This window comes from Pongo pygmaeus, chromosome 3, assembly GCF_028885625.2.
Source record: "Pongo pygmaeus isolate AG05252 chromosome 3, NHGRI_mPonPyg2-v2.0_pri, whole genome shotgun sequence".
Classification (NCBI taxonomy): Eukaryota; Metazoa; Chordata; class Mammalia; order Primates; family Hominidae; genus Pongo; species Pongo pygmaeus.
The window spans coordinates 171,840,155-171,867,906 of record NC_072376.2 but is presented as its reverse complement, the minus strand read 5'-3'; the positions used below and the strand labels follow the sequence as shown (position 1 = coordinate 171,867,906).

At 40.5% G+C, this 27,752-nt stretch overlaps 1 protein-coding gene and 1 non-coding gene across 5 annotated transcripts in view; one reads left to right on the top strand and one right to left on the bottom strand.

Annotated features, from left to right (window-relative positions):
- FNIP2 (folliculin interacting protein 2) overlaps positions 1–27,062 on the bottom strand; it is a 137,964-nt gene extending 110,902 nt beyond the window's left edge. For 2 of the 4 annotated variants that reach the window (XM_063664245.1, XM_054484847.2), the window contains exon 1: positions 26,678–27,038. In XM_063664245.1, the coding sequence (XP_063520315.1) occupies positions 26,678–26,784 (107 nt within the window). In that variant the 5' untranslated portion in view covers positions 26,785–27,038. Of the gene's footprint in view, positions 1–26,677 lie in introns of all 4 variants that reach the window. The other 2 variants (XM_054484851.2, XM_063664246.1) reach the window with 2 other exon arrangements.
- On the top strand, positions 1,262–1,368 carry LOC129036035 (U6 spliceosomal RNA). The gene has a single exon (XR_008502484.1). It is a non-coding gene; the product is annotated as a U6 spliceosomal RNA (small nuclear RNA).
- Positions 27,063–27,752: the final 690 nt, after the last annotated feature.

Genomic DNA, 27,752 nt, shown 5'->3' with positions numbered 1-27,752 from the left:
GCCTTTTCCAGGACCAGGGACTGGCTTCGTGGAAGACAATTTTTCCATGGACTGGGGGTGGGGGATGGTTTCGGGAGGAAACTGTTGCACCTCAGGTCATCATGCGTTAGATTCTCATAAGGAGCGCGCAACCTAGATCACTCGCATGCGCAGTTCACGATAGGGTTCGTGCTCCTGTGAGAATCTAATGCCGCTGCTGATCTGACAGGAGGCGGAGTTCAGGCGGTAACATCGGCGATGGGGATCAGCTGTAAATACAGATGAAGCTTCGCTCCCTTGCCCGCTGCTCTGTGTGGCTGGTCTGTGGCTTAGGAGTTGGGGACCCCTGGTTTAGGGAAGAATACCTGCAAGCCATGCACAATTCCCGTAACAGAACATGTGTGGAAGTGGTGTTTCCTCAAGTAACTTTGGATCTGCGACTTTTAATAAATAATTTTCAAAGTTTAGTGCTTTAGCTGCTATTATAAAGGTATTAATCTCTCTTTACATCTCATCAGATACATCAGAATGTAGATGCCAGTTAGGAATCCCTGAGCCAGAGGATGAACTTCGAGGACATGGACCACACCTTTAATTTCTTTTGTGTTTTGCTTGTGCAGTTAATACTAACACTGAGCAGAGAGCAGGCAGTTAGTAAGTGGTTCTTAAACTAGCTCCTTTTAAATGAACCTCTTTTCTGTCATATTTACTAAGGCTGCCTTGCAAATAGCTGTTCACCTAAGTTCTGAAAATAGTCACTCTCTCAGGGACAACAAAACCTCATTATACCACGGCTCAATGTGACATAGATTCAAATGCTCCTTTGAGAAAGAATTGCACATTTAAAAATATGACTGCATTTGATTAGTCCAAAATCCAAGCTAATGCTAACCCTGATACCAATTCTTAAAGGGATTCAGTTATATTCCATCCAGTAGAACTGTCATAAATGTTGACTTCATTTTATTTATGATAGAAGAATTTCCAAGGAAAATGAATAAACTTCTCTTAGCAGAGGGGTGCTTAGTACTTATGACAGTAATCCTTTTATTTATAAGGGATACATTCAGGTATACTAACAACTTCGAGAGGATTAATGTAACTGGACCCAAGAATTTTCTTTAGAAGTGTATCATTTAATACAATCATTTTCAAATTATTCCATGGAAATCCATGAAATCCAAAGAGACAGTGCTGTTCAACAGAAAGATAATACAAGCCACAAATATAATTTTAAATGTTCTAGTACCCATATTTAAAACTGCAATAAGAAACACGTGAGGTGCTCACTTTGGCAGCACATGTACTAAAATTGGAACAAAACAGAGAAGATTAGCAGGGCCCCTGCACAAGGATGACACGCAAATTCATGAAGTGTTCCATATTTTTTTAATACCTAGGTGACGGGTTGATAGGTGCAGCAAACCACCATGGCACATGTTCACCTATGAACAAACCTGCACATCCTGCATATGTACCCTAGAACTTAAAAAACATAAAAGAAAAACACATGTGAGGGCTGGATGCAGTGGCTCACACCTGTGATCCCAGTACTTTGGGAGGCCGAGGCTCACTTGGGAGGATCACTTGAGTTCAGGAGTTCAAGACCAACCTGGGCAACATAGGGAGACCCTGTGTCTACAAAAAAAATTTTTTTTAATTAGCCTGGCATGGTGGCACACTTGTAGTCCCAGCTGCTTGGGAGGCTGAGGCCGGAGGATTGCTTGAGCCCAGGAGGTCAAGGCTGCAGTGAGCCATGATCACACCACTGCACTCCAGCCTGGGCCACAGAGCAGGACCCACAAACAAACAAAAAACAAGTGAAATGAATTTTAGTATTTTGTTTAATCCAACATATACAAAATCTTAATTCAACATGTTATCAATATTAAAAATTATTAACTTTCTCACAGAATATTTCACATGCTTTATTTCATTCTAGGTCTCCAAAATCCAATGTGAATTTTATACTTAGAGAATGTCTCAATTCAGGCTAGCCACATTTCAAGGGCCGACTAGACATGTGGCTGGTGTTTACTGAGCTGGGCAGCGTAGTTCTAGACAACTCTTCACATAAATGACAATAGTAGGGTACAAGTATGATTTGCCTCTGTTCCATTTACAAACCCCATCACAGCAACCAATAGAAGGGGTATGAAACCTAACCCAGTGGCCAATAGGAAAGCTTGGAAAGCTGGAATCTGAGTGTCCAAAATTGTCAGTGAAACTTCAGACAGTCAGGAGGAAGCTGACCTAGCTCCACAACCCCCATGCAAACAGAACTGAGAGGAATCATTACCTCTATTTACCAAACCATAAGTATGCTCATTCGCCAATCTTAAATGTCATAATAACGAAAATCACATGATAAGGGAACTGAAAACTGAAGAATTATGAGATAACAAAGACAACTCTGGAAGTAAAACATCCATCAAACTCTGTAGAACAAAAAGCATCTTATAGCAATTAGTAAAACTGGAACAACTCTTGACTATTCACTCCTGTCCTCCCCTCCTCTCCCTAAACCTAATCTGTAAACAAATCTTGATTCTTTCTCTACATCTTTCCATGATAAAATGCTGTGGGTCCTGTAACTGAAAAAGTACACTGTATTCTGTGTAGTCAAGAATCTGCCACTCATGTGATACTTTGCATAGGCCTCTTTATACCTGCTTTCACATCTGGACATTTAGGATTCCTAGATCATGTCTCAGGGTTCTTGGAATTTCTGGAAATTTGCACAGACAGCTGCACCTTATAGGCACACACCAATTGTCTTTATCAGCACTCTGGGTCCTCTGACCTAAGTATCCTTGTATCACTCCCTAGAGCTCAAAGTTCCCATGAATGGTCTATCCAAAAACAAATGTGTTGTTCTCTGCCTTCTTTAATTGCCCTCATTTCTACCTTCCCCCATTTTCCAGCAAGACTTTGACTACACCCTCTGATCCTTGCAGCTATAATTATTCCCTGCAGGCCTGCCCTCTGACTTCATACAATCTTCCAGTCCCTTGATAACTTCCTTTATCAAACCCATCCTGACTTCACCTCTTTATCTTTCAAAGCCAATAAGTCATCACTTTAATTCCCTACCTCATTCTATCCTTCAATCGGACTGGCCTCCAAAACTCATTCTAGGATGAAGCCACCCATTTACCTTCTCCATTCTAAGGCTGCGGAGTGCTGCAGAGGGCTTCTACTGTGCAGCCCATTCTCATTCTGTGAAGCAGTTATGTTCTATAAAGTCACCATGAACACTGAATTAGTGAATACCGAACCACTGCTTCTAGGGGGAAATAAAGGGTTAGGCTCCTGAAAGCCTCTGATTACAACATTTTCATCAACAGATTAATACATACCTTGGTTTATAGTGTATATGTGTTTCTGTTGAAAGATACCCTATTTAATGCATATTGTTGCTTCATTAATGCTGAACTCATACCAACAGCACTATTAACTCATGCCTGAACAAAGCTTACCTAAAGACACTGTCTTTGTAATGCACATCACAGCTTCTTACAGTAGGACCACTAGACAGCACTCCAGCACTATACATGGGGGCTAAACAGTGACATTACCAAGAAGCAGCAAAAAAAAAAAAAAAAAAGCACTAAATTCACTGTGAAAAGGACACTTGTTTATAGAAGAGCTGACACAGGACAGCAGAGGGTTACCCTGTTTGACTTCAGCTGGGAACATGTGTGTAAAGTGACTCAAATATTTTGCCATTCTGCATATGTCCATTGAGTGACCATGAAAGTGCCAAGAGTATTGATTTTGGGGTTACAAATTTTGGTAAGTAGGTGAATTTACTAATAAGGAATCTGCAAATAATGAGGACTATACTTAGCACCTGATGTGTGTGTGTGTGTGTGTGTGTGTGTGTGTGTTGAGACAGCGTCTTGCTCTGTCTCCCAGGCTGGAGTGCAGTGGTGCAATCACGGCTCACTGTAGCTTCAACCTCCTAGGCTCAAGCAATCCTCCTGCCTCAGCTTCCCAAGTAGCTGGGACCACAGGTGTGCACCACTATGCCCGGCTAATTTCTCCAGATCACCATTCTCTGGATCTCATTGTCTGTTATCCCCTAAGGACAGTTTTCCTGATATCAGCTGCCTCTACCACCATGTTTTACCTATTTTCAAGCCTTCTATATGTGTCATGCTTGCACTCGAGATTACTGATGTATATAACCCTCAGACTGCAGAATGCCGAATGTAGAGAACACACAGGAAATGAAACACAGAGGGTATTACTGACATTCTTATCAGACTGTTTGGGCAGGGAGGCATTATCCTCTGTTTTGGCCTTCCAAAACAGAATTTCTTGCACATCAACAGTGGCTGGCTATAACTGGTAAAATTTCTGGTATTACAAACATACCAACATGAAAATTCTCTTAGGATTCTCAGTGCAGGCTGGGTGCAGTGACTCATGCCTGCAATCCCAGCACTTTGCGAGGCTGAGGCAAGTGGATCACTTGAGGTCAGGAGTTTGAGACCAGCCTGGCCAACATGGAGAAACCCCTACTAAAAATACAAAACTTAGCCCCGGGCATGGTGGCAGGTGCCTGTAATCCCAGCTACTCAGGAGGCTGAGGCAGGAGAATCACTTGAACCTGGGAGGTGGAGGTTATAGTGAGCCGAGATCGCACCATTGCACTCCAGCCTGGGTGACACAGGAAGACTCTGTCTCAAAAAGAAAAAAAAAAAAAAAAAAAAGGATTCTCAGTGCAGAAGGAACATCTAAAGACTAGAGTGTCTGTAGGCACTAAAAATAAAAATGAAGTTATAGAGGGGATTGGAAGCAAAACTGCCTGAAAGTGTTGAGGGAGAAATCACAAATTCCTATCAGAAAATTCCACCTTCTCGTTTATTGCTACCCACCTCCTCCACCTACCTCGTTACCCTCACCCCTCTCTCTCCATTCCATTAAATTAGTTTAGGTTTTCAGAAAACTGTTTAATTCTAATCATGATAGCCTGGTATTTATTTTGGGAAAATCACCTGCAAACAAAATGGAAAGACAAGAATTAAAAATTATGAGTACAAATATAAAAACAACTTTAAAATGTGTATTTAGCATCTAACTCGCCAAATAAAAAGATACAAATCCAAGAAAGTGCTAAGTGAAAAAAAAAGTGAAAATTAAAGGTATATACTACTAAGCTTAGACACCTAAGTCATCTAACAAATCTTTATTGATCACTTTTATTATTTTATTTTATTTTACATTTTATTTTAGAGACAGGGTCTCACTATGTCACCTAGGCTGGAGTGCAGTGGTGCGATCACAGATCACTGCAGCTTGGAACTCCTGGGATCAAGTGGTCCTCCCACCTCAGCCTCCTTAGTAGCTAGAATTACAGGAATGCATCACCATGCCCAACTGATTTTTAAAATTTTTTGGAGAGATGGAATCTCATTATATGGCTGGTCCCAAACTCCTGGCCTCAAGTGATCCTCCTGTCTCACCTCCCAAAATGCTGGGATTACAGGTGTTAGCCACCATGCCCAGCCTACTGAGCACTTCTGTAAGGTCTCCTTGTGCCTATTTTTTGGTATACAGGTTGAGTATCCCTTATCCGAACCAAAATATTTATAAGAATAATGGCTATAAGTTAACCTGGTTTTTATAGAATGGCCAGGATTTATTAATAGGATATTAACAGGATCCCATAGTTTAGTATAGGATTCATTAATGTATTTACAAATATTCCAAAATCTGAAAAAACTCCAAATCCCTCAAGGGATAAGAAGTGTTTCAGATTTGGCGTTTTTTCAGATTTTGTAATATTTGTATATACATTATGAGATATCTTGGGGATAGGACCCAGGTCTCAACATAAAATTCACTTATGTTTCTTTCATATACACTTTATATATACATAGCCGGAAAGTAATTTTATATAATATTTTTAATAATTTTGCATATGAAGCAAAGTTTTGATTGTGTTGGGACCGTGACCCATAAGGTCAGGTGTGGAATTTCCCGCTTGACGTGTCATGTCAATGCTCAAGTTATTCCCTAGTATCACTCTTGTACTACTCCAAACCTTTAATGGCTTTAAACAAAAGAATCACAGCAGTACAGCAAACCCCTCTCCCCTTTTCGCTTGGGTAAGGGATTATTTCACTTAGAACACATCCACCACTGCCAGGACTTAATCAGGCCACCACAACCCTTGGAGTTGGAAAAAATGGACTCTCATTGTGTTTACTCAGAAACTACTCCAATTTTGGAGCATTTCAGATTTTTGGATTAGGAATACTTAATCTGTACTGTTAGCTCCTATTACACATGTTATAACAGAAGAATAGGGAGCAAACTTCCATGAACCGAACTCCTCAAGGGCAGGGTATTATCTTATTCATTCTTGTACTCTAACAATGCTTTGTACCTAGAATATGGAAAATGTCAACAGATGCTTTTGAATGAACATTTACTATTGAGGATCCTATAAATTCATTTGTAAGTTTACTTTTAGAGCTCAGAGCACACATCAGAAACATCATTATAAAGGGCAGTCAGAGTACCTGGCCATCCTATAAAAACCAGGTTAATTTATAGCCATTATTCTAATAAATAAATGAACTGTACTTCATAACATAGTATCTTAGGTATGAAAAAATGCGTTCTGAATGGTAAAAGCCTGTGATTTCTCTCTCTCTCTCACACACACACACACACACACACACACACACACACACTGCTTTTAGAGGCTCTGAGGTTGGAAGGTGAAAAGTAAAAGAGCTCAGCTGTGAAAGTAGCTTGGGATCAGGTGATCTTTGTGTTTCACTACTGCCCCTTGAAAATCTGATGGATTCTACAGCAATTATTCGCTAGTATCACTCTTGTACTATCCTCCAAACCTTTAATGACTTTAAACAAAATAATCACAGCAGCACAGCAAACCCCTTCTCTCCTTTGCCTTTAGGTAAGGCATTACTTCACCTAGAACACATCCACCACTGCCAGGACCTAACCAGGTCACAACCCCTGGAGTTGAAAAAAATGGACTCTCATTACTTTTAGTCAGAAACTATCCTGCTCTCGCATAAGCTTTTCCTTTTACATTGTTTTTAGTTTTTACTCTTGCCTAAAGATGAAGCATGGAAGGTAAGGAGTCAAGTGGCTTCCACTGCTACATTATGGCCACAGCACAACTGATGACCAACAAAACAAAGTGCCAGGAAATCCTGTGAGTGTGCCTTTAGAGAGCTGGGGAGCAGGAGGCTACAGCAGTTATTAGATTAAATCCAGACTTGTGGTCAATGTTAACCTGCAAGTTCCTTGTGAGTCTAGCCTTTTCTATGTGGAACCTACTTTAACTTTTTCTTAAAGAATACAGCAACTTTTCAAGAGGCCTGTCCATATGTACGGCTTCTTCTCCCAAAGGGGATAAACAACATGAAGCAACCATGTGTTACAACTCCAGAAGCTGCCATAAAGCAACCTAGGTTAAACTTCCCTATTAGCTCCCTTCTCCTAAAATTACCCATCAAAAACCTCAAATAAAAGGCAAAAAGATCATCACAAAAAGAAAGAAAAGCGAAGGTTAAACACATAAGATTATAGCATGAGCTAAGCGGGCCTTTGCTTATTGATTTATTCAGACATTTGTCATGTGCCTATACGTGCCAAGTGCTTATATTGCAAAGTGAATACAGATTCGCCATGGTCATCCCTGTCCTCAGAGGGGAGTAGTAAGTCATGCACAGGCAATTACACTCCAGGGGGACACAGTGCTCAGTGCAATGAGTCTGTGAAAGAGCAGATTATCGGCAAAGGCTTCCAGGAATCAGAGTACTTATTATGCGCCCAGCACAGTCGTAACTGCAAGAACCACCCACTTAAATCTCATACCACCACCATGAGGTGGTTACTATTATTCCCAACATACCAAAGAGAAAACGGCAGCATAGCACAGCATGGTTAAGCAACTTGTTCGAGACCATACAGCTATTAAGTGATAGTGTCAGGATTCGAATCCTGAAGTCCAATTCCAAGCCCACTCCCGCTCTTAATCACCACACTAGTTAGGAGTGTGAGTCAGGTTAAAGGAGGAAAGGAGGAGCCAAGTTCCAAACAAAGAAATCTTCATAAAGAGAAAACTCAAGATTGTTTGAGGAACTGAGACAAATTCTCTTTGACTGGACTTAGGAGTATGAGGGGAAGAGCAAAGAGAAATGAGGCAGGGCTGCCACATGAAAGAGGCTGGACTTGATTTTCAGAGTTCCATAGTCTACGTCTCAGTCCCTCAATGTCAGAAAGAAGCAAAAGTCTAACAAAAATAACAAAAAAGTCCAACAACATGCAAGAGAATATAGTTGTGTGATAATTAAGAATCATAAAAATGTATTTTAGCTATAAATTCTTAACAGTTTTTTAACTACACAACAAGGGAACTTGCCATACTCATAGGACTAAAAATTGGCTGAGATGTGATGCAGGAATCAAAAGGTGTGCATCCCACATCTTGGCCTATCCATACGGGTAACTAGCTCTGTAGCCTTGGTGAGTGAGCCTTTTCCTATTCTATAAAATAAATATAACTGCTTTGGGAAATAAAAGTCATGTAAATATCAAGTTTACAGTTAAGTTCCTTTTATCATTTATACTTTGAAATACTGGTCTTTGGCGCAGAGCAGCACGTTTAACCAGTATGCACCTCTCTCCCACCACAATTTTTAGAAAAGAAAACTATGGGAAAAACTGGTTTGTACAACACGTAATTCCCAACTTCGGCATCCTAAACCTCCAAAATGCATACCTCATTTCTGCTTTGAAATCACCACTACATTTCATTGGCTAAACAAATCTTTGTCTTTGCCAAGGAAAAGAAATGATTCCATTAAAAAGATCTCTGGTTAACTGCACTCATGGGAGCTGAAAATACTCTGAACTTTCTCAACAACAGCTAAATCCAAGTTCCTCCCCTCCTAGACTTTGGGAGATGGATCAGCTACCTGAAGTCATGGATCCTTCCGTCCCAAGTGTAAAATTCAAAAATCACAGACTTAGAGATTAAAAAAAAAAAAAGCTGAGACCCCCAAAAGCAATACAGACTCTGAAGATAATCTCTCCCACTACTGTTTCCTATCCCCACCTCCGCTAAGAAATTACTTCATCTTAGTCAATTAAAGTGGCAAATTAAAAACATAGCATCATGAAGAGAGAATCACAAAAAATTCATAAGGACAAAGAAACCCTAGATAAAAACTGCAATGCCTTTGACTCTGGTTAATTTGTCACTATTGTCTTTAGAAAACAGGGAACGAAAATCTCACAGAATAAAGAAGTTTGCAAAGGCTGACTGCAGGCACCTTTTCCCAAACAGAGCTGTTTTTTTAAAAATAAAAACCACTGTCAACTCTCATTACCATATGAGGACAGGCACAATTTATAGTTGAAATAATTATTTTCAAGTCCTGGGTTTGTTCATTTATTTCAGAACTGACATTCACAAAAATGCAAACGGAAGGAATGAGCTTCTGGCAGCTCCCTGAAGCTGTAATAGCATATGACCTGTGCACTAGTAAATCTAGTTTTCTTTTTTTAACTCTGGCCATGAGACACCAAAATAAGTATTCTTTTATTCATCTGAATCTCCCGTGCAATTAACGTTTTTACTATATGAACTGCATTAGTACACAGGTATTTGGTGACTTGTTTTTATGAAGATAAAACAGCATGAAGCCAGTAGAATATTTATCTTGGACACAGAACTGGATCAGGTCCAGAAAACAAAAGGACAGATAAGCATTTCTCTGGAAGGAGAAATATAAACAGAGTGGTCTTTTCAGCAATGAGTGTGAAGATTGAACTTAACATTTTCATAATTAATCTGGACGAGAGACTGGTCATAGATAGGGCCATCACTGTAGATGATGGCACTAACAGTTTTTCACCAGGTAAGTCCCAGATAAAGGGAATAAACAGTAAGATCTTTCAAGGTTCTAGGAACAGATAAATGGCAAATGAGTTTCAGTCCAGGCAAAGGTCAGATTGGTTTAGGCAAAAAAGACCTTCAAACTATTCTTATGACAGACCCTAAACTCTTAAGTTTTGTTCCACAGAAAGAATTTACTAAAGAAAGACGTCAGCTGGGAAGAGGGGAGGAGCCAACAAAATGCTGAGTAAATCAGATATGACCTCAGAAACAAAATGAAAATTACTTTGCCTTCATATGTAAAACAGTGTATTTTTAATACAATACCCCATACATTTCTTGGCAGTGAATTTCAAAACTCTAAACTGGAACTGGTATAGAAAATTAAACAATCTACAGAGGAGAATCTCTGAAGTTAAAAAAAAAGAAAAAGAGAAAAGAAAGAACCCTGTAACTGGAAAGAAAAAAATGGAGTAAATACAGTTAAGAAGCATGGGTAGGGCTGGGCGCGGGACCTCACGCCTGTGATTCTACCGCTTTGAGAGGCCAAGATGGGAGGATTGCTTGAGCACAGGAGTTCAAGACCAGCCTGGTCAATAGAGCAAGACCTCATCTCTTATTAAATTTAAAATTAAAGAAAGAACAAATCATGGGTAGGATAAACATATTTATTAAATTCTGAAATAATGGAGATGTTCTTAAAACTTCAAATTTGGAGACAAATTTATGTTTTAAAAAAGAGAGGGGCCAGGCGTGGTGGCTCATGCCGGTAATCCCAGCACTTTGGGAGACTGAGGTGGGCGGATCACGAGGTTAAGAGATGGAGACCATCCTGGCCAACAAGATGAAACCCTGTCTCTACTAAACAATACAAAAATTAGCTGGGCATTGTGGCACGTGCTTGTAGTCCCATGTACTCGGGAGGCTGAGGCAGAAGAATTTCTTGAACCCGGAAGGTGAGGTTGCAATGAGCCGAGATCGCACCACTGCACTCCAGCCTGGCAACAGAGCGAGACTATGGCTCAAAAAAAAAAAAAAAAAAAAAAAAGAGGAACTTTATATACTGGCTAATAAACTCACATATTTTTAAGTACTGGTAGTAGCTGAAAACAATGCAGGTTCAAATAAACGTATTTAAACAAGCTCCTACTAATGTACTGTACTTAGTATTATGCTATACACTGCAGGGACACACATACAATGTTGCTGTCAAGGTATAATCTTGTAAAGTATTTGGATAAATAAAAAACAGCTAGTAGAATGTGGTAGCTGCCATATAAGAAGAATCAGAGCAGGGATCCGCAGCCCCTGGGTCACGGACTGGTACCAGACCATGGCCTGTCACGAACCGGGCCACAAAGCAGGAGGTGAGTGGTGGCGAGTGAGCATTACTGCCTGAGCTCCACCTCGTCGGGTCAGTGGTGGCACTGGATTCTCATAGGAGCGCGAGCCCTATTATGAACCGCGCATGCGAGGGAGCTAGGCTGCACACTCCTTATGAGAATCTAATGTCTGATGATCTCTCACTATCTCCCATCAACCCCAGATGGGACCTTCTAGTTGCAGGAAAACAGGCTCAGGGTTCCCACTGATTATACATTTGGTGAGTTGTATAGTTATTTCATTATTTATTACAATGTTATAATAATAGAAATAAAGTACACAATAAATGTAATGTGCTTGAATCATCCCAAAACCATCCCCCACTCCACTGTCCGTGGAAAAATTGTCTGCCACGAAACTGTTGCCTGATGCCAAAAAGGTTGGGGACCACTGGTTTAAAGGAAGCAGCACGCCCATTTGGGGTAATCAGCAAAGATAATGAGAGGTGGCATCTAAACTGAGTTTGGAAGAAGGAACAGAATTTCTACATAAGTAATTTTGGAGGAGGGAATAGAAAAAGAAAAGTCTTAAAGAGCAAGAGATGAATTTTCTGGGCTCTTTGGCAAATATTGGCTTAATATCTTCTGACAACTACAGCTTCATGAATATCACAACTTGGAGTGTTCAACTACACCTTAAATTCAACATGTTCAAAACCAATTTCTCCTTGTAACTTCCCTATTTCCACTAATTATGCTACCCACATTATTCGGGCTCAAAACTTGGAAGTTGCTTTATATATCATGATTTTGTTTATTCTTTTTGTTTACAAGTATCTCCCCACCACGTTCACATCCTGTCCAGCTTTCCTCTGAAATGTGACTCATGTACATTCCTCCATCCATGCCAGTTAGGTCCCCAAGAAAGAGAAAGCAATGGGAGACATAATAAACCCTTCATTGCTTCCAAGTTTTGATGCAAACCTCAGCCTAGGAAGCTGAACTGGTCCAGGCTCTGGAACTGGATGGGACCAGATGGAGAATTCCAGCTGTGAGGATTTTAGGCCACTCAGAGCCTAGAGCAATGCAGTTCAAATGTCCTCGTCCCCCGCCCTGACAAGGCCACACAGGAATCTCTATTTCACTAATCTGATGGTGAACGGACTCCTGAGAAGGCCAAGCAAAAAAGAAAAAAAGATCAAGCCTGCTTGCTTCAGTGCTTCAGGCAGAGTTGGTCTAGATCCACATGCCAAATATCTCTAAGATGAAAAGAAAAGTGGAGTCTTTGGAACAGACAGGTAATAAATGAGATTTACAATACTTTGGAATTTGAATTAAAGAAGAAGAGAGACCCAATTATTTTCTCCTTGAAGGTAACTTGCCCCTCCCCAACTAAAAACATCTCTGAGGTAAACCTCTGCAGGGAAAATGATGTGTTGGAGGCCCTGTGCCTTGTACAGATGGTTTCTAAAATAAATGGAGAGCAGAGCACAGGTCTAAAACATTATGGCAATGCTTTCACCCCAGGAAAGTTACCTACTGTGGTCTGGTGATTGGACCACAACAATTCTCACCATCAATTGCTAATCTTGACATAATTCTGAAAGGAACTCTCCTCTTAAATAGCATTAAGCATGCTAGCTTAGCATGCTAGCAGGTCACGGCAAGCTCAAGACAACTCACTCTGCTGCTGCTGTGTTAAACACAATATTGACTTTAACAGTCCAAGCTGTAAAACTCAATGCTCTGCTGGAGTAAACTAAAGAGCAGCATGGCACAGTAATCAGCTATAAGATCAAAGTCCAATACAAACTGGATTTGAAGAATGAAGACAAAATGATGAACAAATTAAAGTGTGGATTTGCACCTACTGGAACTAGACTGCTTTTTAACAGCTTTAGTTGGAGCAAGCAGAGGTTGTGCGCTTCCCTTGGCACATTATCTAAACTAGCACCCACCCCCTACATACAATTACAGGGAGTATTTAGCACTCTGTAGATAAGATTACTGGACAATTGGGAGCTTCCCTCCTCCTCTAGTTTCTGATACAAATGCCTCTCCCCTTTCCCTCCCTTTTTCCAACCCTCTCCCTTTTCTGTTTGTAAAAATATAACAATCATGAGAACTGAATTGGTAAGAACCTTCAAACACAAACTCCTTTCCTTGCAATAAGTCTGGAATTTTAGGATTAGCTGCCATAACTGACTCCTCATAAACGTTTGTGAAATGAATCAAAAGAGGCAAAAGAGCTGTCAGGAAACTAATTTGAGGAAAAAAAAAACAAAAGAAGCTCCTGATATTAAAAGATACAAAAAGAGATAGTTATGTATCTGGTAGGTTTACCAAGTACAGATTTTGCCATAAGCTGGAGGGGAAGCTTAAAGGCTGGGAGCACGAAGCTGTCAGCTTGTATGAGTTTTGTTTTTTCCCTTTGAAGATAAGGGAGGTCTGAGATAGGGGAAAGAGAGGGAAGACTGGGGAATACACGTATGTTCTACTTGCTGATATCATATATCATATACACTAAAACTGCACTAACTCACATCCCAGCACCAAAATTTAAGTTAGGGTCCCTGTGTTTAGCAAGCTGCTCCACCAATCCACTACTTAAAACCTCAGTGGCTCCACATTGCCTTCAGAGCAGGAACTCCACGTTTTGGCAAAGATAAGCTACTTGCCATTTCCCTACAACCTTGAGATCAGCAGAGATGCATTTAATACAGGGAAAGAGCTGGAGGGAAAGACATAATATTTAAGTCTCTGAGAGTTATGAGAGTCACTACATATTGAATGTCTAATAGTTGCCAAGCACTGTGCAGTAGGATTGATATGTATTATCTCTAGTCTTCAGATGAACTTGCAAGAAAGGGAACTTTACACCTGTTTTACAGATTAAAAAAAAAAAAATTCATTTAGAGAGAATAATGTGCCCCACATTGTAAGTGGGAGAGTCAGGTTTGAATTCAAAAATGTAAACCCAGGCTGGGCGCAGTGGCTCCTGCCTGTAATCCCAGCACCTTGCAGAGGCCGAGACAGGCAGATCACTTGAAGCCAGGAGCTCGAGACCAGCATGGCCAACATGCTGAAACCCCGTCTCTACCAAAAAAAATACAAAAATTAGCCAGGCATGGTGGCATGCGCCTGTAGTCCCAGCTACTCAGGAGGCTGAGGCAGGAGAGTCACTTGAACCTTGGAGGCAAGGGTTGCCGTGAGCCAAGATCGCGCCACCGCACTCCAGCCTGGGCGACAGAGTGAGACTCTGTCTCAAAACAAAAACAAACAAAAAATGTAAATCTGTAACAAAGGCCCTACTCTAATAAGACTCAAAGTATAGACTGGGGTCCCTCCCCATCTACACTTTGGGGTTACCTAAATTTAAAATTTAAAATTAATAATGCTTGCAACAACTTGCACAATTTGGTCCAAATGTATCTTGCCTCACAAGAACACTGATTTCATAGAGACCGGTCCACTCATTTTTAACTCAGGAACACCTCTAAGGTAAAAAGTTTTTCACCTCTATTAGCTCTTATCTCCTCCATAAAGCCTCCCTAACTAGCCCAGATTAAAGAGCCTTCCCTCACTCCTTCCTTTCATCTTAATAGGACTTTAGAGACTTGGTCCTGAACTACTGTTTTGTATTATTAATTAGTTTTTCACACGTAATATATAATTGCACAATTAACAGTAAGCTCCCTAGAAATAGTACTTAGACTTCATACTTTCTTTTTTCTTTTTTTTGAGAAGGAATCTCACTCTGTTGCTGACACTGGAGTGCGGTGGCGCGATCTCAGCTCACTGCAACCTCCGCCCCTGGGGTTCAAGCGGTTCTCCTGCCTCAGCCTCCTGAGTAGCTGGGACTACAGGTGCACGCCACCACACCTGGCTAATTTTTTTGTGTTTTTAGTAGAGACAGGGTTTCACCATTTTGGTCAGGCTGTTATTGAACTCCTGACCTCAAATGATCTGCCTGCCTCAGCCTCCCAGAGTGCTGGGATTATAGGCGTGAGCCACCGCACTCAGCTACACTTCATACTTTCTTATAAACCTCACAAAATCTACCACTGAATCTCAGTCTTAAGTACTTCAAATATTAATCTGCAGAGAGAGAATACAGATCATATATTAATAAAGAGCTGACTGACTTCAGTTTTAATTCCTAGGGTCACTAGTTAACCACTCAATTTCAGGCAAGCCTCAAGTGTTCATCCATAAATTATGGTAAATTTATAATCTATACATTGGCTAATAAAAATATCTATCATCAAAGGATAACTATGAGATATGTGTGAAATGATTTAAGTAAAAAGCTCTTGGTATAGGGGCTAGCAAATGGTAAAGAATACTATTATTTTTTAAATGTTAGAATGGGCTCCCTTAAAATTCTTGAGAAATAGCTATTCTAAAACCATTCTAAAAGATTTCAGGGAAGTCATTTACGTACATATTCTACAATTATGTCTTCACTAATTAACAAGGTTTACAACATCTTTATAATCATAAATAAATGGCTATTTGTATTATAATAGAATTTTATATTTTTCTTTTTTTTTTCTGAGACAGGGTTTCCCTCTGTCACCCAGGCTAGAGTACAGTGGTGCGATCATGGCTCACTAAAGCCTCAACCTCCTGGGTTCAAGCGATTCCACCACCTCAGACCCACAAGTAGCTATAACCACAGGCATGTGCCTAGCTAATTTTTTTTTTATTTTTTGTTTTGTAGAGATGGGGTCTCCTTTTGTTGCCAGGCTGGTCTCAAACTCCTGGACTCAAGAGATCCTTCCACCTCAGTCTCCCAAAGTACTGGGATTACAAACATGAGCCACCGTGCCTGGCCTCTAATTTTTACTTTTTGCCCATACATTTTATAGGATATTTATGGTCAGGCAAGGTGGCTTATGCTTGTAATCCCAGCACTTTGGGAGGCTCAGGGTGGGGTAATCACTTGAGCCCTGCAGTTCAAGACTACGCTGGGCAACACAGTGAGACCACCCCTCCGCTCCCATCTCTACAAAAAAAAAAAAAAAAAAAAGGTGGGTATGGTGGTGCATGCCTGTCTGTGGTCCTAGCTACTTGGAAGGCTGAGGTGGGAGGGTCACTCAAGCCTGGGAGGTCGAGGCTGCAGTGAACTGTGATTGTACCACTGCATTCCAGCCTGGGCGACAGAGTGAGACTCTATCTCAAAAAAAAAAAAAAAAAACCACCACCAACAAAGGATATTTACCCACAATCTCATCACCGCATAATGTCAACTGTTCTTTATTATTTTTCTGTTTTTCTTTCTAGTTCTTGGTCATACATTTGCATATTTTACTAATATATTCATCTTGTAGATACCAACTGGTGCTGGTTGTTTTCATTTAACATAAACATTTTATATTAACACTGTCTTCATAATCATTTAACTATTATATTACTACCCTACAAAGCTGACATAACAATTTAGATACTTTCCTGCTGTTGGACAATTGTTAAGATCCTTTTATTTAACATTATAATGATAATATATAAAGAACATCTTTGTGCAAACATTTGTTTTTTAAACATTTTCATGCACAAAAGTTTTTTCTCTTAAGTTACTGAGTCAAAAAAGTATGAGCATTTTTAAGTCTGGAAAGCACAGCCAAATTGAGCTGTAAAAGAGTCTAACAATCTGCACACATGTTGAACTAGACAAATGATCAACAACTACCAAGAATGAGCTAGGGTCCAAGTTTCCCCACCACCCTACCACTGTTATTTCTTCAGGGTACTTTAAATCATCTTCACTAAACAGCCGCTATCATATGCTGTTAGTAGGCGTATAAACAGGTGCAACCTCTCTGGAGTGCAGTTTGGCAGAAATTCTATCCTGGGTTCTTATCCTGGAAATATAGTTGAGCTTATGCATAAGAATCTTTCAACCAGGAAGTTCACCATTTCTAACAATAAAGCCTGAAAGCAAATACTCCATCAGTAGAGGACTGGTTAAAATTACAGTAGTCCCCTCTTATCCACAGGCGATACCTTTCAAGACTTCCAGTGGATGCCTGAAACAGTGCTTAATGCCAAACCCTGTATATACTATGTTTCTTCCCATACATACCTATGATAAAGTTTAATTTATAAATTAGGCACAATAAGAGATTAACAACAATAATTAATAATAAAATAGAACAATTATACTATAATCATAGTTACGTGAATGTAATCTCTTTCTCAGGAAATATCTCATCATACTATAGTCACCCTCCTTCTCCTTGTGATGATGTGAGATGACAAATGCCTACACGATAAGAGAAAGTGACAGTGGAGATTCCATTGTGCTACTCAGAATGCTGTGCAATTCAAAACTTAGGAATTGTTTATTTCTGGAATCTTCTTTCTTCTTTTTTAAATGGTACTGCTCCTTGCAGAGCAGAGCTAACTCACAGGCAGTGCACCCAGAGTTGCTCCACTTCTTGAGTTTTTGACTTAATATTGTCAGACTGAGGTTGACAGCAAAAAGTGAAACCTCAGATAAGGGAAGACTATTGTAGTGTGCTTGGCTGCACATGCAAATTACCCAAGGAGAGTTTCATAAAGACAAACATAAAGCCCCAGCCCAGATCTATTAAATCAAGATCTCTGAGAAGTAGTCTGAACATTTAAAGCTCTCTAGGTGACTTTAGTGTCTGACCAGACTTGAGAACTACTGGGTTAAGTGTTATACATGAATTTATTCAAAGGAATACAAAGCAACTTTTAGCAAAATGATGGACAGTGTAGGCAGCAACTACCATTTTGTCTGAGGGAAAGAATTTTTTTTCTTGTATTTGCATAGAGTATTTCTAAAAGGATACGAAAGAAACTGGTAGAGCAATGGTAGCCTTTGGGAAGGGGGATTGGGGTGTGAAGAGGCTTACATTTCAACATATTTTATATGAACTTTTAACCAGATATGTTTGAAAAAATCTTAAAATAAAATCATAATTTCATGGATAAGCAATTTCTCAGGTACACATGGCACTAAGCAATATATGGCAATCCCACTGTGGGGCCAGTTACCAGCATCCACAGGGTCTTCCGTGGAGCCTGCACACTCAGCACCAAGTGGCTAACAGGGGTCCATCTCTGCCCCCTGGGCAGGGCAGGGCCAGTAGTTCCAGCCGCCTCCTTCTGCCCTAGCAACTAACTTACTCAATGTACCATTCTAAAGCAAACAGTCATTGCCTGATATGCTTGGAGAAAATGTTTACTCATGGCTCACCTCCTCACACAGGGTAGGCCACCATTAATGATATGTTAGTCTGGCACATTCTTTTTAAAGAACATGTCAGATTCGCAAATCCATTTCTAAATTAGTTTCTCAAATGGAAGAATCATACATGGAAAGCAGAGATGATTCCATCTTTTTTCTAAAGTGCTTACTTCATTTAACATGCAAATATAGTCTTCGCAGGGTTCAGAATATCAATATTGTTTTCACAATTAAGTGTACTATTATCTTAAATTTGAGAGAACCAATTTGCTCATTTCATTCCATAATGTATTTCAGTTTTACCAAGCCACACAAGAATTCAAATGAATCTAAAAAGTATATAGAGAAGAGTTCTACATCATCAACCCACAGCTAACAATTTCATAGCTTCATAAATATTTAAATCGTTTTTCAGTAGGTCATTTCTGACAGCTGTGGGATTTCATAACTGGATCTCTGATATATTACTTAGGCAAGTGTCTTCTTAAAGGTTTTTTTAGGGAGGTGGGGGTGCAGGTCAATCAACTGTTAGAGCACTTTTACCCTACCATTTTGATACCAGAAAAATAATTCACTAATATTGACAAAAAGGAGGAAATTTCTTTGACTCATCTGTAACAAGATTCATTTTCTAAAATGTCATAACGCATGCTAGAAACATCAAGAAATATTTCAAGAGATCAGATTTTGGAATACTAGAGACTCTTTAAGGATTATCAGTGTTCAAAACTCTTGAATTCATTCATTCATTCAACAGGTATTTATTAAACGCCAACTTCCTGCCAAGCACTGCATTAAAAGCAGAGACACAATGGCAAGGCTAGGATTTAGAGGAACTCTCACAGCCATGCTGTAACTATCACATGTATGTTTTCTTGTTTCATTTACAGTTATTTCAAATGTATGCTTTAAAAGACTTTGTGGCATTGAATTTAAAAGGTATTTTTGTTACTATTTTTAATCATATTTTATAAAAGAACTTGAGTAAATGAGGATAGCTAATGAAGAAATGAATGATAATATACTTTTCCCCCATAACCCCAAAGGTTTTGACTATAAGACAAAAAAAGAAAATGTCCAATTTTCCAGGCATATCAGAGAGAGAGTTGGCAGTCTGAAGTATTTATAAGGTGTTAAAGCCAGAATCAATTGGACTGGTGAATTTGCTGCTGCTTCCTAACACATCCTAAATCAACACCTGTTTCATCTCTTGAGGAATGTGCAGGTTAACGTCTAACTTGTCTTCAACTTGTGAAGAAAGAGTTGCCATGACAACATGCAACTATCCTTACTGGGAATCAGGCTGAGGTCCCCACCAGATATGTAGGTTCTTAATTAGCCCCCTCAGCTTTTGGGGGATGAATTTCTACTGCCTCAGTGCTCATTCTCACTTAGATATCCTGCATGAATTGGTTGTCATTTTCAATTAGACATCAGTACATAACCAAACACCAATCATTTATTTAAAGATATATATCAAATATAGAAATCTCTTATTTATGATTAAAAAGTCTTAGATGTGGTAATAAAATCATCTTCATAAACCAATATATAAATCTCTTGTAGCACTATCATGGACACAAATTCTAAAGTATAATCTACAAATTAAACAAGTTTACAGGGACAAATAACTAGAAAAATAATTCCTAGAAATGAAGGCACACAGTTCAGGAGAGAGAAATATGATAATCGGGGATCCAAACTCATGCTAATACTAAAATCTTATATAACAGAAAGAGTACTCTGCTATACAACATTTATCCACAACATTATAGTATTAATGGCTACATTTTATTGCACTTAATATATTGTATTATTCTGGCACAAACAGAAAGTGCAATAAGGAAAAAAAAATATGTAGCATGATGCATGAGAAGGCACATTGTCCTTTTCAGAAGTCCATTATAAAGGCAGCTGGACAGATTCTGGCTGAACACAAGTGGGGTGCCAGCCCATCTCCTTCCATCCCCATCCCACCCTCCCATTCAAGCACTGGTTACAAAAGTGTCTGTGTGGCCATGAGAAGTGAGTCATGGATGTTCCATTTACAGATGGGGTGGGGTTGAGGGAAATCACTGTTACATGCCCAGTTAGCTGGAAAAGTCATCCTGTTTTTCCTTTTTTTACATAATAATCATTTTTCACAAATCTGAGATAAAGAATGCTTGGTAAGTAGGAACTCACCAAATATTTCAGCACTCTTACATCCAAAGGAAAGACTTACTTTTACAGCCAAGTATATGATCTCATAGTCCAGGCCTAACAATTCACACTAAGCAAGGGGCTTGTACAATCAGTACAAAACATTTGTTCCTTTTCACCCACACCAAGAAAAACAGTGGCTGGAGAAATAAAGCACATTACCAGTTCCCAAATCAGATTCACCCACCAGGAGTTCATGCTGGCAGCCAAAGTATTTCATGACGGCAAGGACAATCTTTTACAGCTTCCTTTTCCAAGGAAACACAATGGCAAAGGAGCTTCCTTAGGGTGACCTTACAGGCAAACCACGAGAAACACAACCTAAAGCAACAACAAAAACCAATGCTCTTTTTGGAGCTGTATACTCCATGCATTAAAAGACCACATGCCTCCGTCCATCTCTTAGTACCACCTACTAAATCAAATAATAATGCATAATATGACAAATTCACATTTCAGGACTTAAAATTATAACTACATGTTTTAGCTTTTAAAACATCTAATCCAGGCCTCTTAATTCACATTCCCTCAAAATCCAAAGGACTGTGTCAGTCTTTTCTAAACATATTTCAAATAAAGCTTGAGCTGCACGCAGCTCCTAAACTGTACTCTGAGCCCCCAGGAAGACTACACTGGGCTCTGAAGCTCAGGTAAAGTAGCGACCCTATCAAACTAGTAAACATTTTGCACACACATATCTCCTATCATTATTGACACTGCGAATTAACTTGGCCTCTGAGGTTTATAATGAGTTTAGGTTTTAAATACATTAAACTTCATAACAAATGTATTACTTTTAATAATAGGAGCTAACAGTTATTTTGATGAAGAAGAAAGATTCTATGAAGAAATTTATTTAAATCAGGTTTCTCCATAAACATTATCCTTACTCTATTCCCTCATGGTGTAGAATACGCTAAATGCTATTTAAGTTATTTTAAATAGTTAAATAATCTAATAGTTAAATAATCTAGAACACTTAGGTTTAAAATAATCCAAATCACAAAAGTAACACAAATTCATTAGAGCAAAATCCAAAAATACCAACAAGAATAAAACACAAAAAATTAAAATTTTCACCTACCTCTTGGCAACCACTGTTATAATATGTTGGTGTAGAGTGCTGCTGGCCTATTCTGCACATGCATAATCGCTCCTATTTTTAAATGTTTTCCACATAAATGTATAACTTGCTTTTACTTTTTAAAATTTATATAAATTTATGGGGTATAAGTGTAATTTTGTTACATGCATAGATTGCACAGTGGTGAAGTCAGGCTATTAGAGTTGCTTTTACTTCTTCTATTGAGAACATTTTTCTTTTGTTTTGTGTGTCTGTGTATAAAATTATGATTTGGCTGCTATAGAATGTCATCCATTGTGTGACTATATCATTTTGCTTAACCAATTTCCTTTTTTGGCTAAGTGTGATTTTATTCTTGATAATAAAAACTTGCAAATAACTTTGAAAAAACAAACACACCATATTTCTAAGAATCTTTCTGACACCCCATCACCTCCACCAGGTTTGAGTGAGTGCCCGCTGAACATCTTTAAGACCCCTCTGAAAACTTAAGGTCTCTGTTTCATGACTGACTACATCGAGGTTAAAAAACTAAAACGCAAGCGAAAACAGTGCACTTCAGCTCTGTCTCAAGTCTCTCATCTACAGAAAGAAAACAGCCTCTGAAAAATGGTTCAATTTTCGTAAAGCCTCAACAGGAATAATACTGAACTCCATGACCTAAAAAAAGACGCTTGGTAATACTTAAAATCATTTTGTATTGCATGCTATTCTTTTCAAAAGATTTTCAAGCTCATTACCTCCTTACCACAACTTTGTTACATAGGTCTGATGCTGTCACTTTACAAATGACCAAGCTGAGGATCAGAGAAATGGAGTCTTGTTGGGTCTGCCACCAACATGGTACATGAGGCAGGGCTAAACCAATGGCTTCCTCAATCTGTGTTCCAAGTGCTCTTAATAGAACTCACTGCATTCAAAGGAAGGGTTCCCTTCTTCACCTCTGAAAAAAATCTAACCAGTGCATAGTATCTTTCAGGACAAGGAGATATGATGTAAGGAGTGTGCCAATAGATCCAAGGCAGCAAGCAAGAAAAATCTACAGAAAGACTTTCTTTTAGAAAGTAGTCAAAAGAAATCAAAACTGCTATTTATATGTTTTACATCATTGGCATTAAAAATGTTGAGTGTACTAGAACAAAACTGTTTTTTTCCAAAATATTCTCCACCCTACCTCAGAACAAACCTCATTAGAAATACTTGCATCTAGAGACTTATTCGTGGGAGGGGAGAAAGCACTTCTGTGTAATTTCCCTCTGTGTGAGGGAAGAGTAAATCACAATCCTGCCCTTAGTCACTCCAGGCACAAGAACAGCAAGTAAGTTCTTAATTCTGTGCTTACATAAAAATCTACTCTTTATCAGTGTTTATATGTTTGTTATAGTCTCCAATGTGTTGTCTGCTCTTTATTCATCTTAGTGTATAATCTGTTGTCCTTTAGACTGTAAACTCCAGTAGGTGAGACCGTGGGTGTCCTGCCTGGATTTATACAGGTAGAGCACCAAGCCACAAGCACAGAGGCATCAGATGCTATGTGATAAGTGGATTAAATTATACTTATACTAACTCTATAACAGATTAAATTTGTTCTAACAAAACAGTGGGGATTAGCACTTACTAGGCCGTTTGGCCTTAGGTATACTCTTCTCTGGCATTCACACAGCTAGCTAACAAGCAGCTGCAATGCCTTCACTTGTTCTTCATATCCCAGATAATATATATGCTTCCCTACTTCATTTAACTGCTCCAAAATAAAAGAACATCTGACAGCCCAGGGTCTTTTCACCTCCCTGCTAAATACACATTTTAGGGGTTTGAAACTGCTCCATTAATTTACAAAAGACGTGGAGAAAACAAAAACAAGAAGAAGAACAACCTTAAGATAATGCTTCAAACTTGAACCACACATGTAAGTCACTGGGCATAGCGTGGCTTGAAAACATCCTGGCCTTAAATCCAAGGTAACCAAGAACATAATTCTATTTCTGACTTGAGTCACTGTACACATCATTTTTTTTTTTGGTCCTAATTTATTTTTCTGGTACAAAGCATTATTCAAATGTAAATACCATAATCATATAGCATTCCTGACTACTTCTCCCAAACATGTAAGTTTGGTCAATCGTGATTCCTTTTGTTTTCCTAGCAACCTGTTTCCTGAAAGCTATGAAAAGGGCTTTCTGTCAAGATCCTAAAGGAAATACTCCAGAAGAAATCTTGACTATGATGATCCTGTTTTTAGATGAAATGCCAGGAAGCATCAAGTCCTGAAAATGACCTGTGAGATAAACTAGTTACATTGGACAACAGATTTCCTCTCTAATCAAGTGTGTAAAAACTGGAGGAATGAGAACAGTCATAAGCCCAGCGAAGGGACTAGGAAGTGCACAAGAGTAAAAAGACTAACAACGAGGGCAAAACAATTCTGAGAAGAGAAGTTTAAAATAACCAGTGAAAGTCCATCATGGAAAGAGAAGATATACGAACTCTAAAACAAACAAACAAAAAGTTGGATCTTGGATTCTCCCCCACATACACTAAAACTGCCCCAAAAGTCTACCTGAATTCTTAGTGAATTTTCAATCTCCAGATAAACAAGTTACATACTGTACTTAAATGCACTAAAGAATACAAATTCATGTTAAGAATACTTGATTTTTAATCTAAGGGTTTTACCTTCATTTCTAAAACTCTATTTAACTACAAGGTAGTTCCCAAGGGCAGCTAATGCCCTGCAATAAGGCACCTTGTTCCCCCCAAAGTACATACCAACTCCTATTTGGCAAAATCTGGATAAAATGAACCACAGGTTCACAATTTTTTAGGTAGAGAGAAAAATTTTCCTGGAAGCTTTTCCCAGGCCAACTACACAGCATCTTAGAATTAAGCCAGGTGAAAAGAGCAAAAGGAAAGACTTGCACGGGGTCTCCTTTGTCAGTCTGGTGAGCACAGGATGGTCTGTTCCCATCTTCCAGCATCCTTGCTCACATCTGCTACTTTACTTTCTTTTCCATGGTGACCTCTATCAGGGACACTACTGAAGGGGGCCCTCATCAAGTAGGATGTTCAACTGGGATCCCCAAATTCTCCAAAAATATCGATCTCAAACACTTGTAGAAAATCCTAATGAGGTCAAAAAAAAAAAAAAAAGACCGTACTTGGCACGATTTTCTATTCTTCATTATACACAAATGAGAAGTCAGACTACTACTGAAAATGTTCCCATGAAGTGGGAATCCATTTCCCTAATATGGCCCAAAACCCTAAATATAGCCACAATTTTTTTTTTGTTCAAATACACTCAGTTAAACCTGTGGATAGAGGAAATGGTGGTGGGCAACTAAGCAAGGAGCACAGAAAACAATGACAATGTAACCGCCACTATCTCCTCCTGCATTCAAAAGGCTTTAAATGTCCTTGGCAAGAGCTGCCAAAGTACAGACACCTGTAACATGCCCCTTCCGCTCCAGGCTTTGTACCCTTGATGGAGTCTGGGTTACAGGGAGGGAAGGGACGAAATTACACACCTTGGGTCCGAAGTAATTCTACCATCCGGAGAAGGTACATGGCATCACTAGTACTCAGCCTAACAAAAGGCATAGAATTCCCACTCAAATTATAAGGCTTGTTAGCCTAAAGAAAACACGAGAATTTAACTTGGGGAGTTTAAGGTCCTCACAATATGCCTTCCATACGCGCGCGCGCGCGCACATACACACGTTTAATTTTCACATGACCACAGTGAGATACTGTTTTAAATGATGGAATTCAAGAAAAGCAAAATCTAGAACATAAAACTTAATCCAGAATTTATTTCAAAGTTTCACTTGAAACTTTTAAAAGGTTTATTATACTGGGTCTAGATCGGTTTAACAGTGAACTGTTTTTGCAAGACATTTTGGCCAAAAAGCACCTAGCATAGTGTCAGAATTGGGAGTTGGTGCTCAATTTTAAAATGTGCTCAAAAATTGTTAAATAAAGATAAATGAACCTCTCAACATACGTGTGCTCAAAGGCAATATAGGACATTTTAAGGCTTCTTTTAAAAGTTAGCCCTTGAAATCAGAATAGCATAGGGATTTTAAACACTGGAATTTGTGGTCAAACTGCTAGGGTCAAAACACAGGCACTGACAGCTGGATTTTGGGCAAGCCAGGCCTAAGTTATCTGTGACTTTAAGTTTCCTCACCTGTAAAATGGGAATTATAATAGCACCTACCTCACCGCATTGTCAGAAAAGTAAACGACAGAAATCAACATAAAGCATTTTAGGTCGTAACCGCTCCATAAATGCTATCAATATTCAAAGGTATGTGTTCGAGAGATCAAATCTATTAAATATACACATCAGCTTTGATCAATTGAAATCTCGGAAATTTCATAATTGCATCTCACTCCCCCTTTCCACACATCATGCGGCATCAACCTTCCAAATGATGTGGAAATTACATACTTTCATTCATCCGTTTGAGAGCTTGTCATATATGGCAAGAAAGAAGAAAGATGCCTTTTTCGTGACTGTTGCTCCTTCAGAACTTCAAAACACTGTCACGTACACAATAGGTTGGAGCTTCCCTCAAAATGACAGCTCACAGCTTTGCTGGGCCCGCAGAGGCGCCCAAGCGGCTCTGCCCGGAAGGGGTTCACCCCAATAACCGGAGAATCTCCGGTCGCCACAGCCAAGCACAGCGCACGCCCGGGAACCCCAAGGAACACAAGATAACTCTGAAATGGGGAAGGACCCTGAGTTGTGGAGAAAGAGCGGGACGAAGGGTCACGGAGGGTCCGGAGCCACACTCGGATCAGGCGCGTCCACGCTGACAAGCCCGGGACCAGGTGCCGGCGATGGGCAGCGCCGTCCTGGACGGCCCCTTCCCTTTCCCCTACCCGGCCCCTTCCCTTTCCCCTACCCGTCCCCTCCCCGGCGAGCACCGAAGCCAACTCGGGTCCCGCGCCAGAGTCGCCCCCCGGCGCCCCCTCACCTAAAGGCAGGTCCTTCCTTAGGAGCCCTGCCCTGGGCAGACGCTGCCGCGGAGCTGCCGCTGCTGCCCCTTTTGTTGAAGAGCTTCTGGAGCAGGGTCGGGGCCATGATGCCGCCACCGCAGCTCCGGCCGTGGTGCTCGGGGGGCCGGCGGCTCAGCGCGCAGCCGGGGGCGGCGGCCGCGGTGGCGGGGCCATCGCGGCGGCGCGGCCGCCCAGCCTTGCGGGAGCGCGGGGCCGCTGCGGCTGAGTAACTCTGCTCGGCGCCGGAGCCGCCGGCTGCCGGTCATATGACTGAGCCGGCCCGCCGCCGCCTCGCGCGCTGACAGTTATCTCCTGCGGGAGGAGCCCGCAGCCCCACGGCGGCGGCGGCGGCGCGGGAGGAGCGCGGCGGCCCCGGCGGCGGCCATTGGCCCGGCGGCCGCCCGCCCCGGGCTCACGTAACCCCGGCGGGAGGCGGGAGGTGGGAGGTGCGGCCAGGAGCGGGCGGGCGGCCCAGTACTCCGGGCACGCGGGGGACGCGGACGGGGGCAGGCGCGGCACTTAAAGGGGCCCGGGGGGCGAGGGCGGCCGCCGGGGCGCAGCGCCGCGAGTGGCGTGGGGTTCCCACGGAGCCTGGGTTCTTTCGCACAGCGAGCATGCAGCTAGGCCGATCTTTGTTCTTTAGAGACAAAGCCCCTGAACTTGGGTCCTCGCTTTGTTCAGGTACAAGAGCCCGTTCACAGAAGGCGTATGCTAGGGGAGAGGGCTTGGTACGTGCGGTGGCCGCTTCGGTGGGCTGTGATTTGAATCACATAGCACCCAAGGTTTTGTCAGGTTTCCTCCATATCCAGATTCGATTCCTCCAGGCTTTCACAAAATTTAAAACTGTTTATCCAAATCATTTGTTCTGTTTGGCGTCTTGGGCCAGCATACCATGGTTATATAAGAAGTTGCATTTGAAATATTAAGCCCCCCCTTTAAAACACACACACACACGGAACTCACTACATAGATTTAGAAACTTAAGATATTTTATAACAAGGGATTGTTTTTCCTAATACATATTTAACAATCAAGGTATATCAGCAGCAGATA